This window comes from Amblyomma americanum, chromosome 1, assembly GCF_052857255.1.
Source record: "Amblyomma americanum isolate KBUSLIRL-KWMA chromosome 1, ASM5285725v1, whole genome shotgun sequence".
NCBI classification, from domain to species: domain Eukaryota; kingdom Metazoa; phylum Arthropoda; class Arachnida; order Ixodida; family Ixodidae; genus Amblyomma; species Amblyomma americanum.
In genome coordinates this window covers 98,536,441-98,550,305 of record NC_135497.1, presented here as the reverse complement: position 1 = coordinate 98,550,305, position 13,865 = coordinate 98,536,441, and the positions used below count along the sequence as shown (strand labels likewise).

The 13,865-nt window shown below is 43.4% G+C and overlaps 2 protein-coding genes across 9 annotated transcripts in view; one reads left to right on the top strand and one right to left on the bottom strand.

The window, feature by feature from the left end:
• Nucleotides 1–8,592, top strand: part of MESK2 (misexpression suppressor of KSR 2) — a 22,981-nt gene extending 14,389 nt beyond the window's left edge. For 4 of the 8 annotated variants that reach the window (XM_077646316.1, XM_077646318.1, XM_077646320.1 and 1 more), the window contains exons 10-14: nt 117–216; nt 279–363; nt 2,198–2,245; nt 2,905–2,955; nt 7,132–8,592. In XM_077646316.1, coding sequence (XP_077502442.1) covers nt 117–216; nt 279–363; nt 2,198–2,245; nt 2,905–2,955; nt 7,132–7,256 — 409 coding nt within the window. In that variant the 3' untranslated portion in view covers nt 7,257–8,592. Of the gene's footprint in view, nt 1–116; nt 217–278; nt 364–2,197; nt 2,246–2,904; nt 2,956–3,025 lie in introns of all 8 variants that reach the window. The other 4 variants (XM_077646317.1, XM_077646321.1, XM_077646323.1 and 1 more) reach the window with 1 other exon arrangement.
• LOC144113323 (sodium-dependent organic anion transporter-like) lies at nt 8,467–13,865 on the bottom strand. Its single transcript, XM_077646325.1, has 3 exons — nt 12,415–13,865; nt 11,724–11,895; nt 8,467–9,517 (listed from the first exon to the last, which is right to left on the bottom strand). Exons 1-3 carry the CDS (start codon nt 12,937–12,939, stop codon nt 8,931–8,933), a joined length of 1,284 nt encoding a protein of 427 aa, XP_077502451.1. The 5' UTR covers nt 12,940–13,865; the 3' UTR covers nt 8,467–8,930.

The window sequence follows — 13,865 nt, the reverse complement described above, 5'->3', positions numbered from 1 at the left end:
CACAAATGTGAGTGCACAGCAGGCCTGAAGTGTTTCAGTGCCATGTTGTTGCCTGATAATATTGCACATGGGTGCGTTTGTAAACCCATCATGGGATTTTTTACCTAAATTCTCAGGTGCACCGTGATGCTGGTTGCGGGAGCCCTGTCACCACACTTGGATGACACAGTGAACATGAATGCTCGCATGGACCCAGGTACTTCATCATGGATGAAGGTATGTCTAGCTGGCTGCACTGTGCTCAGTTATCAGTTTTTAACAATGTATTTTGCCACTAGGTGTCTGACTGTGGCATGGTACTTGAAGAGCAGCCAGGGAAGGTCAGCGAGGCATTCAGACTGTTTCTTCAGGGACTTGGATATGGTAAGGAAGCAATTTGTGATGTCCAAAAACGCTGCGATTGCACAAATCCTGTACAGATGTGACTGTTCTTACTGCTTGCGTTGCGATAGATTATATTCAGGACGTCTTCCTTTAGAGTTGTCGAAATTCTTGGTGTGCTTTATGACTAGTGTTTTTTTTCTTTTTTACTTGGTACCGAAAAAAAATCCATTGCATAAATCTACATATAACAAAGCACTGCTCCTAATAAACAGAATTGCCACTTCCAATTTAATTGAATGTAGTGGAACAGCCCTAGTCTATTGGGCATATCCAGCAAGCCTGCTATATAGTACACAGCTGTCACACAGGCGCTGCAGTTATGGGCCCAAACTGCTCCACCTCGGAGCAAGTGCTGGGCTTGAATGGAGGCACTCCATGGCATTGACTGCTGAAATATTGTGGACTATGCTGGAAGCTTTTGGGGGAATTCTGGGTTTTTGTTTTATTTGAATACACTTCAGAGTTTAGGTGTTCTTTCCCGTTTGTTCACTTTGTCTCTGTGGGTGCCCTGTCATAAGTTTTCACGAGGATTCACATTAGAATTTTGTGATGCAGATAGTGACAATTTGTGACGCTCCTTTTGTTCACTCATGGAAATGTAGCAAACATTAGCTTCAAAGAATTGTGTGAAAATGTTAGTGCTACAAAGCAAGTGGATGGCATCCTTGGGATTCGTAGTGCAAACAAGCTTCTTTTTTACCACAATTTTCCTATTAGTTTGCTGCTGCTGGGGAACAGTGACCATGTGCACATTAAAAGGTTTAGTGTGACAGCTAGACAACAAGACAAGCACCTCTGGAAGCAACTGCTTTCATTGCATTCTTGGAAACAGTTTAATGAGTGACCACTCAGCTATTTCTCTTATTTACCATTAGAAAGTGATATGGCCACATTGTGCAGCCGAGTTTTGACAGAGAGGTCTTAAACCACATTTGTGGGGTATTGCTGAGACAACATTGCAAAAAACTGAAAGGAAAAACAAAGCAGGAAAGTGCAAAGAATGCGGAGACCTGTTGTAGTCCCCATACATGCACCGTATTGTGTGTAACCTGAAATGTGCGGCTGCGAGGTACAAGAGTACTTTTCGTGTTCTCTGCTCCATGCAAACTTGGAAGCTTGTGTCAGAAGATGTTAAGAGTGAAGAAAGAAAAGAGTGTTGAAAGAAATGTGAAAATCCACACATAGAATGTGCAGATGGCGTAGTTTATAACATCCAACACATTAGCCAGGCAGGACAATGTATTAATGACAGGTTGCACGAGGGTAAAAATCAATTTTAAAGAATGGAACAGCATCCTGCATTTTCTTTCACTGCAAAGATTGTGGTTGCGAAAAAGTTGCATGCAAAAAGAACCCGAGAAACCAAGCAAACAGCCTTTCACGGAATTTTATGTACAGCTCGTTCCCTTTCATCCTAGCTAGATTTCAGAAGAAAATGCAGTTGTTGATCCTTCGTGTCTTTAGGTTCTTAGAAGAAGGAAATGATTTGTATAAATTGTGTCTTTTTCAATTCTTTCACACAACAGACATTTCTAGCCCTGCATTTGGCACATTATAGCCTTAGCTGCTTGTGTGTCGTAAAACCCGAAACAACAGCAACAGCAGCAGCACTTGCACCCAGATACTTGAAAAATGTGCATATTTTTTCTATTTCCTTCCGATAAACCAATGTTGTACTCAGCAGTTTTATGTGAATGTGCAGTCCCAACAGCCAATCTAACAGTAGCCTTGTTTTTTAAACATTCTGTTCTGACTGTTGCTCTGGTTGTTACTCACGCAACTATCCTAATGTTTTCCTTTACCCTTTCTAAAGCATTGAATTCATCCCAGAGGAGGTCGTCTGCAGCTTCACTGAACGAAGGTAAGTAATTTAGCCAGACTTTTCTTTTTTTCTGACCTGACCTGTTCAGTGCTGTGTGCATGTTATTTTGTGATTTGCATTTTGTGACGTGAAGCCCTCGGCTATGAATAGTACTACCTTTGGTGTCTGTGGCTGACCTTCGCTGAGGGCCGCGCTGCAATGTGTGGGCATTGTTTTCGTTGAACGCAAATATGTTGTATTGAAGTTATTCGCAGCCGCTCTAATATTGAGTGGCTGAAGAGTTTCAGCAACCTTTAAAGGTTTTTTTTTTTGGCACTTTAATGATAGACTACCGGTATTTTTTCGATTTTAGTTTGTCGTCTTGCAACTCATAAGGTCAGCTTTGTATGGCACGCACTTGTAATTTTGCTTTCTGCTTCACGCAGCGTTTTGTTGACTACACAGCTGATTGCATGAGTTTATACACCTTGAAGCAATGCAACACTCGGCTGGTTTTGGTACGCTTGTTTAGCTCACTAGTATCTGAGTTGCAGCCATTAAAGTAATTGAAACTACCCTAATCACCGAGACTTTCATGGCTGTTTCCCGAGGTTCATTGAGGCATTGTGGTAGTACTGCTTTGAGCAAGCACTGAGCATTTGCCACCTGGCAGCTTTGTTGATTTGGTTATTACTTTTTTTTTTGCTTGCATTGGCCAGCCCTGGAGATGCGTCGTCGATCCTCCCTCACTGCTTCAGCTCACAATGCAGGTTAGAGCCTTGTGTTAGTTTTGCTTTTTGTTTGTGCCAGAAAGAGCTTTTGCGCCCTTGCCCAAAACAGACGAGGCCTGAAGAGTGCGAGAGGAACCCGTCAGCACGGGCTGCTGGAAGCGTGGCAGCGACACCTACAGATATATGCATCTGGGCCAGTAGCAAAGCCAAGGCCTGGTGGCACATGACAGCATATGTGCTCCATTTCATTTGCTGGCTGGTGGCTGGCAGTATGCACATTGCAAGGGCCTCGGGTGGTCACTGTGATGGATATCCACCTTTGGTTTCTTTCCCATGTTGGCGCGATATCTTTTTTTCCAAACTGGGAAGAACTTGTTGCTTTTATACTTTGGCTGTGACATATTGGCTGTTGATTTTTGTTTCCTTGTTTCTGGTAGCCTCTTTGATGCTTCTTGTATGCTTGTGAGTGCGTGCGTGCGTGTGTGGGTATGTGTGTGTGTGCACGGAAATTAAATTTGCATTTAGTTGGTGATGGTAAAATATGTTCAGTACGGTAAATGAATAATGTGGTATTGGAGTTCGCTGTATGATGTTTCTCTTGCGGGGAAAAATGCACAGGTTTTCACTTGAAGTTTGAAAGGCCACCTTCCTTTACAAGCAATGGTCTTTTTATGTAGACCATTTTATACTGGCGCCTAGGGCTTTGCCTGCTGTTTATGGTGAATTGCTGTCCATGCATCTTTGTCGCAGCTTGGAGTGGGCTTTGCAGGTAGTTTTTAAAACCACAGGTGTTCTAATCATCCTTTTCTAGTCTGCTGTGTTCTGCTGATATAAGCATGCTTGTAGCTGTAGCTGCAGTAAGGTAGGTTAACACTTAGCATTGCTGCAGGTGGTAGTGTTTGCACTAACTGGACTCATTTAAAATGCAACTGACTTACTTATTTCGGTAAGGAAGGGTGTCAGTTCTCTGCACCTGATTTGTGGCCCGCAACACTTACCAGCTTAAAATATACACTGTGGTGCTACAGCTGGGTTACGCACAGGAACCATGAATGCTTGGTGGTAGGTTTTGTAAAGATTTGATAACGAGGTTTGAAAGAACTCTGCTTTGTATATGGTGTGCGTGAAAGTAATATTGCTGGTAGTTGCCTGTGACCTTTTGTGTGGGTGTGCCAACGGCTGGGTAGTACAGTGGGGGAAAGGTCAATACTGAGGGTTTGTGGACATGGTTCAAGGTGATGTGTGAGGATATTTGCACTATGCCAAACTTGTTTGTTGTCGTGGCAGTGGCTTCAGCTGGCAAACTGGTTGTATACTTCCATTTTGCCTTATCCTCTGTTGCTTCTTTCAATTCCTGTGTGCTTATTACCTTATTATTCTGATTGATGCCTTTGTAGTGCACGTAGGCTTTGTCTCATCTCTGTTGTGCTGCTTCCTTTCATACAACTGGCTTGTTTAAGGTGTTTCTCAAATATTAATTGCTGTTTCATTTCTTTTTGCCAACTATGTTTTGATGTGCTAGTTGATTAGTTTTCAATGCTTCCACACAATCAATCTTGGGGGTGAAGTGATTCTGGTGTAAGCCATAATTTTTAATTACTTGTATTTTAGCACTCATATACATCGTACTGAAATCATTTGTGTAACCATGTTTGTGTGCGCACCTTATTGCACTTTTCAAAGCACTAGCAGCCTGCTGGTTAGTAATGCACAGTTCTGTATACATGGAATACACAGATAACTTGCTGCTGCTTTGTACCAAGTGGAAGATCAGTACTTTGCGTCATGGCTGATGCCATTCTAGGAGCACATCATGTGCTGAGGAGCCCATGCTGCATTTAAAGGTCTTTGATACACTGGGCAAGGTTAACAGCCTTAACTAGCCTGAAGCGTTTTTTTTTTTTTGCATTACCTCTAATGCGACACCTCTTGGGTGGCCTTTGTGTCATTTTTGCATATTTTTTTCCTTTAAGCTGTCTTCTACCTGCTTACTTGCACCAATTACGGTCACAAGTGGCACAAATTTTTGAAACTGCATTGCCGTAGTAACTGGGGATGCTGCCTAGTCTGAGTACATACATCTTAGGAGTGCACAGTTCGAAATTCAATTAATATGCTGCAAACAGTAGTTAAAAGTCGCGATGCTTTTTGACCTAGTTATAGCCTCGATTCAGCCTGCATATCTGATCCCCCCCCCTTTTTTAAGGCATTGTGGAAAGTTGCTGTTATTTTTTACGGAGTTCTGAGTAATTGCTTTCCATGTGATTTTTGTAATTTGGAAGCTTTATAGAGATGCTCATTTATGCCTTAATCTTTGTCCCGAGAGCTTGTTCGTGATAAGTGGCAGATCGTCATATGCATGCACCAATAGGCACAAGCAAAGTAAACAGGACAGAGCTTGGAAGAAATTGTTGGCAGTCTGGTGGGCACCTCAGCAAATGATTTGGGTGAAATTACTTGCACAGTTGTTCCGCACTACTCATCACAGCATACTTACAAGGTCTTTTGGCATCTTTTCTTGCATGCTGTTTCGCTGTTGTGGCAGGCTTGGCTTTTGAAAGAATGCATTGTGTATGGCAAGGATTGGCTGGTCAATAACAGCCTTATCAACTGTGAACATTGCCAATCAAAAGTGGGAACAAAACATTGGCTGTTTCTTTGGCATGTCCTTGAGATTCTAATTTTTAGGGCCCCTGGAAGCTGTACCTGCAAGGGAAACAAATGGGATGGTGGGCATCAAAGGCCTCCTTACACTCTCTTGTAATGCCTTTAAGCATTTATACCCTCAGCATTTTTCATCTTGTTAGCATGCTACTCTGCTCCATTGTAGAGACTCCCCAAAATATGTCATCACAGGGTGGTGTCCTTGCCACAGAGGAATGGAGTGTGTGTATTCAACTATATTGTAAACTTATAGTGATGAAATTGCCATGAAAAATGCAACTTTCTGGCCTATGACTGGTCTAGTGTTGGGGGTGCGTCACACATGCCACAGTGCCTCTTGTGCGCATGGTGCAGCCCCTGTAGCATCCAGCATGCTAGTAATGCTGCAAAGAGAAGCTCATAAATAGAGAAAATGAGTATTTATTCAGGTGTCCTTTGATGGCATTGCACATCCTTTCTCTATTCGTGCCAGTGGTACTTAAAAGGCTATGTGCCTGGCTACCAGTCCGAAGTTCCATCATTTGATTCACCTTCTGGATCCACTTTCTTTTAAGTTCTTATATGTGGACATCTCTGTCGAGGCTTCAGCGTATGTACATCAGAAAAGTGCCAAGGATTGGCTCTTTGAATGACGAGCATTTCAAAGTCAGCACTCTTATAGGGCATAGTGAAGCATGCTGCTAGTGAGAGCAACACACTTGTGGTCTATGTGCTAATAGTTGAGACACGATAGCCAGCTGCATGAAATTTTGCCTTAAGGCATGCCAATTCAGTGCAAGGAACTCTGGGACTATGTTCATGAGCATCAAGACTTGGCAGCCATCCTTACCAGATTTTTCATTGAAATTTAAGTTCAGTGGTATTGAAAGTATCCCAGCTTGGTCTTCCATAATGCTGAAAAAGAATTCTGAGCTTTTGGCAGCTTGAGAACTAAATTAAATAGCAGGCAGCTTGATCTTTTCCCATGTGAGAAGTGCATCACCATTAGTGCTGCTCTGAAAAGGGCAAGTAGCATAGTTGGCCATTTTGTGCAGATATGTACGAGTAGAAGGTAGTTGTACTGCAGTGTTCCTTGTGCATCGGAGTATTTGTACCATGTACATGCATCTTTTCTTTTCCTGCTCACTTCATATATATAGGGAGGTAGCAGGTTATGCGAACAGAGTTGTGTGCAAGGACAGGAGTGGGGACACATTTTTATTAAACCCTGTTCTGTGCTTTGTGTTGCTGTTTTTTTTTCTTTAATTGGACTTCCTGTACGAAAAACTTGTGTGGCTGCTACTCGACCCTTTTTTATTCCCACACCTCCTATTTTGTCCCAATTTGTCTTGATCTTGTTTTGTAGTCGCAACACCTTACCTTAGGCGCCTCTGGCACTGTGCTCCCAGACTTGCGTGCGTGTGGGTGTATGTGTGTGACTGTGCATATGATAGCTCATTTGTTTTTCTCTTACGTTTTGAGTTGGTTTTGTAGATTGAATTGTTTTTTATTCTATTTCTTTTTCCCTCTCCCTCTCCCGTCTTTCTTTTTCCCCCACCCTCCTCTTTGTAGTCCCTAGTCTTGCTGGTCAAAAGTTGAGCTCAGTGCGTCAGACTTCGCTCGAAGAGGAGGCCAACGCCAAGCAGGAAGTACACATTGTTGAAAACCCCATTAACCAGCATCAGGTGAACTGCTAAGTGCAGGCGGAGAAACTCCAGCAATATGGAGGGCCCACACAGGAGCTTTTTCGTGGCAGCACTCCTGCTAGAGTTGGTGTGCGAGGACTGTTTTGGTCATGGGAAGGGGTACAGACACAAAAAAGCAAAGTGACGTGAGCAAAAAAAAAAAAAGTCAGCTAGGCTTAAACAAGAAAGCTGCTACTAGAACTGCATGTTATTGCATCACAAAAGCTTGTCGGTGTACCCACACGCACGTCGTAGCATGCACAATGGTGCCTGGTGGTAGTACAAAGCTACAGTCCCTTAAGCTCAAAAGGCACTGACCTTTGTGCCAGACCTGCCTACATGTGTTTCTCAGATCTTTGCTCTATACTTAAACATGCCTTGGCCAAAGAATCATAGATTCTTTTGGAGAGCATCTCAAGAAAGCAAAAACGAGTAAAAGCTGCATGTGTGCATCTACTTCTGTGCGTGTGGCCAGGCTACATCAGACTTGTGATGACTGGATTGAGGCTGTAGAGTAAAGTGTGTGGCTCTCAATAGTACAACGAAAGAGCTTCAGCAACAGTGCTTGCCTTTGGGGCTGCTTTAGCCAGCTTTGTTTGGCAAGTTAGGTGTGGAGCCTTGCTTAAGTACAGAGACTGCCGAGGAGGACCAACGCATTGCTTGTTGACGCTTTTCTAATAATAGCTTGTTGCCAGTGCACTAAGTTCACAAGGGTGCAACTGTGTTCCTCGCAGGCTGGAGCATTTTCAAGAGACTCCTGCCGTGGGTTTTTGTGTGTGTAAGCTGGTTGCGTGCACCAGGGCTCATGGTCACGTTATGCAAAAATAGTGTTGTGCATATAAAAACTTGCTCCCATTGTGAAAGGTTGTTGTTTCAACTGTTCAGTCTGCTTTCACTGCTTGCTTCAAAGAAAAGGTGGGGGAAGTAGGCTGCACTGAAATGGCTTGTTTTGCTCTGGCGTCACCCACCTGTCTGTTACGAATGCTGGCAGATTGAAAGTTACGTGCTGTAAACGTTAGAAGGTGGAGAGGTTTGGGCATGTTTTTTTTAGTGAAGCCTTGTTTGAAAGGCTTACTTTATAGATGGTGGTTGAGATGGTGGCATGTACTGTACACAGTGTATACATGAGTGAAGCCTACTACACAAGATGTATAAATGACGTAATTTTACTTTGACTATGGGCATATGTTGCATTGTATGTTCTGTGTGCTGCTCCTAAAGATTCAGCCGAAGAAATGTATTTTTATTATAGTTTGTTCCTTACAACTGCATGTACAATGAATGCATTTGTTTTACATCTATGCAGGTACATGCACATGGTACAAATAAAGCAACATCATACACACAGCGCTGGCTGTCTTTTTTCTTCTGCACCCCTGTGAAAAAAGTGGGGTTCAGCGAATCAACTATTACACTGCTCACAAAGGAGAGCATATTTTTTCAGCAGAAGGTAACATTTCAGTATTTTGAACTCCATACTTCCACCATTAAGTGCTGGGTTGCACTTCCACCCAAGTGTTTAGTGACACACTTGTATGTTCGGCTCAATCTATTTCTGCTACTACATATAGGTAGAAGCTGGTCTGCCACAGCATGGCTGACAAAGCCAGGCAGTCTTGTCTGCACCCATAAATGATGTGCATTGCTTAAAAAAAAAGTACACTTTGTCTGATCATTTCGCTCGTCTTAATTGACAGATGTTTCTAACTTTACATCATCCTGGCAGGCACGGGCATAGGTAGAACACTTTTGGCGCACTGTCAGTATTGCAAAGAGGGTTAAAAGTATGGCACTTGACAATGTTACCAGCACTACCACCGGTACTACAGCAAGGTCACCACTCGGTTCTGGCAGTGAGAAAGTAAGGACAACAATGGCAAGTGGTCCATTCTGAATGGCTGTTTCCAAGGAGACTGCAATAATCTGTTTGTGGTTGAGCCGAAATAGCCAAGCCATTGTTGCACCAAACAAGAACGCTGCAACTACAACTACAAAAGCAGCGACAACATCCATGAGGGTGATGAGTGTAACAATGTACCAATAGCTGTATGTTCCTATGACTAAGGCAACAAGTAAAATGGCTACGGAAAAGGGCTTCACAATTTTCTCTGATGTTTGTGCCCATTTGGGGCATTTGTATTGGATGAGAAGACCCAGTCCAAGCGGTAAGGTGAGTGCCACCAGGGACACCATCAGGTTGCTGAATGGCACTGCTGGTGCGGCACTACCAGCTATCTGGCGTCCAAGGGTGTGCATCCACATTGGCATCAGGGCTGCAGGGTCAGAGAATGTGGCATTAAGTACACATGGGTACGTGCCATTTTCAGTGTGAGAGCAACATGACCAGCCAAGGCTTGCATACCATCCAAAAAGACACGCACGATTGGTTATGCAATTTGTCTAGCACCTCGATCTAATGAGCAAACCGCTGCCTAATGGGGGCAGGCATTGTCGGGCAATATGTCGACGGCCTCCCTGGAGATCAAGCACTTCAACTGTCCAATGATTACTTGCTTGCCATGTGGTATTGAGGAAAATGACAATGGCCCATGCATTATGTCGTGCTAAATGACCGGGAGGATAAGCAATTCAAAAAATAATCGGCTATGCTTAGATGTAATATAGGAAGGTCACATCGACCACTATGTACAACATGCGGGCATTTTTTTTTTTGACTGCGCGTAATTGTGCCTTAACGCACAATCTTTTCTGGTTATGTACAGTTTCAATTTCCCTCTAAGTGGCTGACAGTATGAAAAAGAGGTTACTATTGGGGAAAATAGAGCCAACGAAGCACACCTGAATATGAAATGGAAGATTGTGCCATTTTCAATTATAATTTGTATAAGTTGAAACTTCTGTCTCTGCACTGTGAACAAGAGAGCTGTAGCACTCCTCAAATGTAATTTCTTCCAATGGAACTGGTCAGTGACCTGCAATTCACATGTTTGACTATGCCTCCCGATTAGAATGTATGCCATCAAAATTAAAGACGTCTTCTGCATTTGTGAAGCAGTTGCTGTTCCTCTGTTAAGAATGGTAGGCAAGTAGATGATCAGCAGCATATAACTGAATGAATGATCTCGTCAAATTACCAGCATTGACATGACACCTATGCGATATACTGCTTCCAGAAGAGGGTTGTAGCGCCGAAAAAGACAACACATAGCAAGCGAGACGGGACAGGCGCAATGTGTTGCTATGTGTTGTCTTTTTCGGTGCTACAACCCTCTTCTGGAAACATGCACCAACTAGCCCCCCAACAAGTATTACTCAATATACTGCTAATCATCTCTCCGCTCATGGCTGGGTAGCTTACATCTTCACTTTGGCTAAAAGCTAAAGTACTGATGTAAAGTGATATTGATGCCTTCAAGAAGCATTTCCAGTGTTAATATATCCTTGCTTTCAGGTGTAATGATAAATATTTGCAGACACACTCAGATGCAGATGCTAATACAAGGATACGTAGGCTCATTCCAAGAGACAGTTCCTATGCTTGTGTTCCTGCATTTTTTTTTTCGCTGTTTCTTTAAATGCCATTATGAAGCAACTAGCCCTGTCTAGGATTCCAAGATACAAGTTTCAGCCTACTAAGAGCACTTCACACCAAGATATGAACTCTAGGAGAGCAGAGCACCTGTAACAGTACAGCAAAGCATCAAAGCGAGGAAGAATGAATATAAGATGTGACAAGGCACACACACAGTGTTACTGACATAGATGAACTTGTAAACTTTTTATCCTCTTTCTGCTTCCACTACAGAGGGCTTCATTTGCACAGCCTTGTTGGTGCTAAACTATGCACAAAGGCAGAAGTACTCTGTCAACGTCCGATTGCCAAAGGTTGCAGATGAGCAGAAGACTTTTCGGCCACTGACATTTTGACAGTCACTTTGATCAGCTGAAATGAGAAATTATTGAGGCTATGCACGTTCTACAACCAGAAGATTGTATCAGCCAGCCATCTGTCGCTACAGCAAATTGGGAGGTTTGTTTTCATAATTGGGGGGGTCTGTTGATCAGCAGGTTTTACACCATGTGGAATCTTGAAATCATCTTCTTGTTTGTACATTTTAAACCTGTGTTTTTGCTTGGCATAGCTATATACGTTCTCTGTCCACTCGAATAAAATTCAGTCGCAAGTACAGCACCTATCTACTTGTTTCTCGTCTGTCACGTTGACCAACATCACCATAGAGAAGAGCACTCAGTCAGGCCAAAAAGGTGATGCACTACACCATGTCACTAGCATGAATTCACTGTCACAGTCGTCGAGAAAACTAAGCACAAAGCATGAAAATGACCTGAAAATGTTCTTGCATGTGTGTAGTGTACGAGGCTGGCTGCTCTCCTAGATACCATTTAAAATGACATGCAGCTCTGGATGTTAATTACCAAGCACCCGTGATAAAAAAAAATTAAGCGTGTGGATAGTGTAGCCACAAGTGTCATAGTCCTTTCCTTGTTTGTACATACCAAGTGCTCCAACACTGCTCATAAAGGTCATGGTAACGCTTAGATCCAAGTCTCCCTGTAAGAGCAGAGTATAGAAATTGCTGTAGATGCCACCAGGACATGAGCCAATTGTAAATAGTCCAAGTCTTGTCACTGCATTTTGGAGCAGTAGCATGGCAATTCCGTACGAAACCTGAAAAAGCAATGAAACATGAACAGTAATAGCAAGTAGTATCAGGTTATATGAACTGCTGTTTTGATCTTCCCCATATCTCTAGCACTGCAACATTGATTGCCTAGTCCAACTAGACTGCATAGGAAGTCACTCACATTCGATCTTATCCTGGCGCCTTTAGTGATTTTATTATGTAAATAATTTAGGCAAATACGGTTCCTAAATATCATCTTTACTAGATGTTTTCTAATGCAACAAGCTGTTTACTATATGGCAGCTCCTGACTTTTGGATGTAAACAATCAGAATAACAACTTAGTAGTTATGGTCAACATGAATGTCGTGCACTACATGGGTGGAAATAGCCTACATGAAACAACCTATACTGAACAGTCCAAGAGACACACAAGAAGTGAAGCCTTTGAAGATTTTGAGCCTTTTAAAGGATTTTGAAAGAGCTTAAAAACTAAATGGTCTTACAGCTTACAGCCGAGCAATGTAATAGGTGGTGCTTTATGCAGTCGCTAGGGTTGCTTACCAATGGCATAAAGATGAACTGGCAAAACATGCCAATGGCTGGAGCAATCGGTCTCTTGACTTGTGAAAGCACTACACGCATATCCAGTTGGCATCCAACATTGACATTGTTCAAGGCCACCAGAACTCCAATGACAGCTCCAAACCCCATTGAAAATGCCGTCAACTCCCGCACAACACACATTTTATGGATGCCGTTGTAGGTTCCATTTGTGAGGCCGTCTTCCACCTGCCACAAAAGGTCTGCATAACCAATCTTCAGTGGTGTCAAGAGAGTTGAAAAGTTGTCAACAGGTGCAACTCTTTCCAGAGACATTGTGACTTCATCTTCGTTCAGTTGGACAACTGACGAATCACTAGAGCGGAGAACAAGATTGGCCTTGCTCAGCTGCTGAGTAAAGCAGAAAGTGACATTGACAGGTTCGTAAAGCTGCAATCTAGATTCTTGACTGCTAAAATTGAGCACACATTGTGATGACTGAGTAAGTAACACTGTTACCACAAGACAAGAGTGTAACAGCCACATGGCGAATGCACCGATCTGAGTTCAGCCTATTGGCCCCCGGCAGCAGGCCGAGTTCCGTTCAATGCCTCTACCAGAGGACAGGGGGCAGATAAGATATAAAATATCGCGAAACCCCCTAATCAGCTGCGGCAGACGGAAGACAAGCCACGTAAGCTCTAGAATCCAGGTGCAAGTGAAGCCTGTTTGTGACTGAACTCTCCACAGTTTAGGAAGGGTGTTTTCTGTTTCTCGACTCGCACTAGGTTCAAAGATAGCGAAACGCATGCTTTCACTCCAGTCCATAAGCACCACACTGGAAAAATTTTGGTTAACCGAGCCCAATCATCAAGCGTGCTACAAAACAGTGATCAGCAATGTGGAGATAGTTGCGACGATACGGTCCGTCCGGTAGTTTGTCGCCTGACATTCAAGAAAACCATCGGATCAGGCCGGTGATCACAGGTAATGCCGGATGACAAGCGGAGAAGCAGCCACAAAATGCAACAAGAGGCTGGCGGAGGGCCGAAGTGCAGGAGCCGTTTCTTCTTTAGTGGACAAGAAAAAAAAAAAAGCAGGTAGAGCCGCTAATCGTAACACGGTCAAGATCACACAGGCACGAATACAGTGCTTTAGTGAGCAAAACAAAACCGGAGGCACAGCACACAACGTTGGTAGAGCACGAAAGGCGAACGGGCGACTGTCACGTGGCCAGGTGACATATGCACGAGCAGGTTAGACGGGCCTTGGCCCCGCGCTGCAAAGCTGCAGTGCAGTGCACTGTAGTGCACTGCAATTCATTGCACAGCTCTCGGGCGCGCCCTGTATGAATAAACGGGCAATGACTAGCGAGACATGTTCATAACTTTGCCACCCTAAGCAAAAAATAAAAAAAATAGAGGGCTAACACACACTGCGTAGCGGACTGCATACGAAGTGAGCGCTACAAC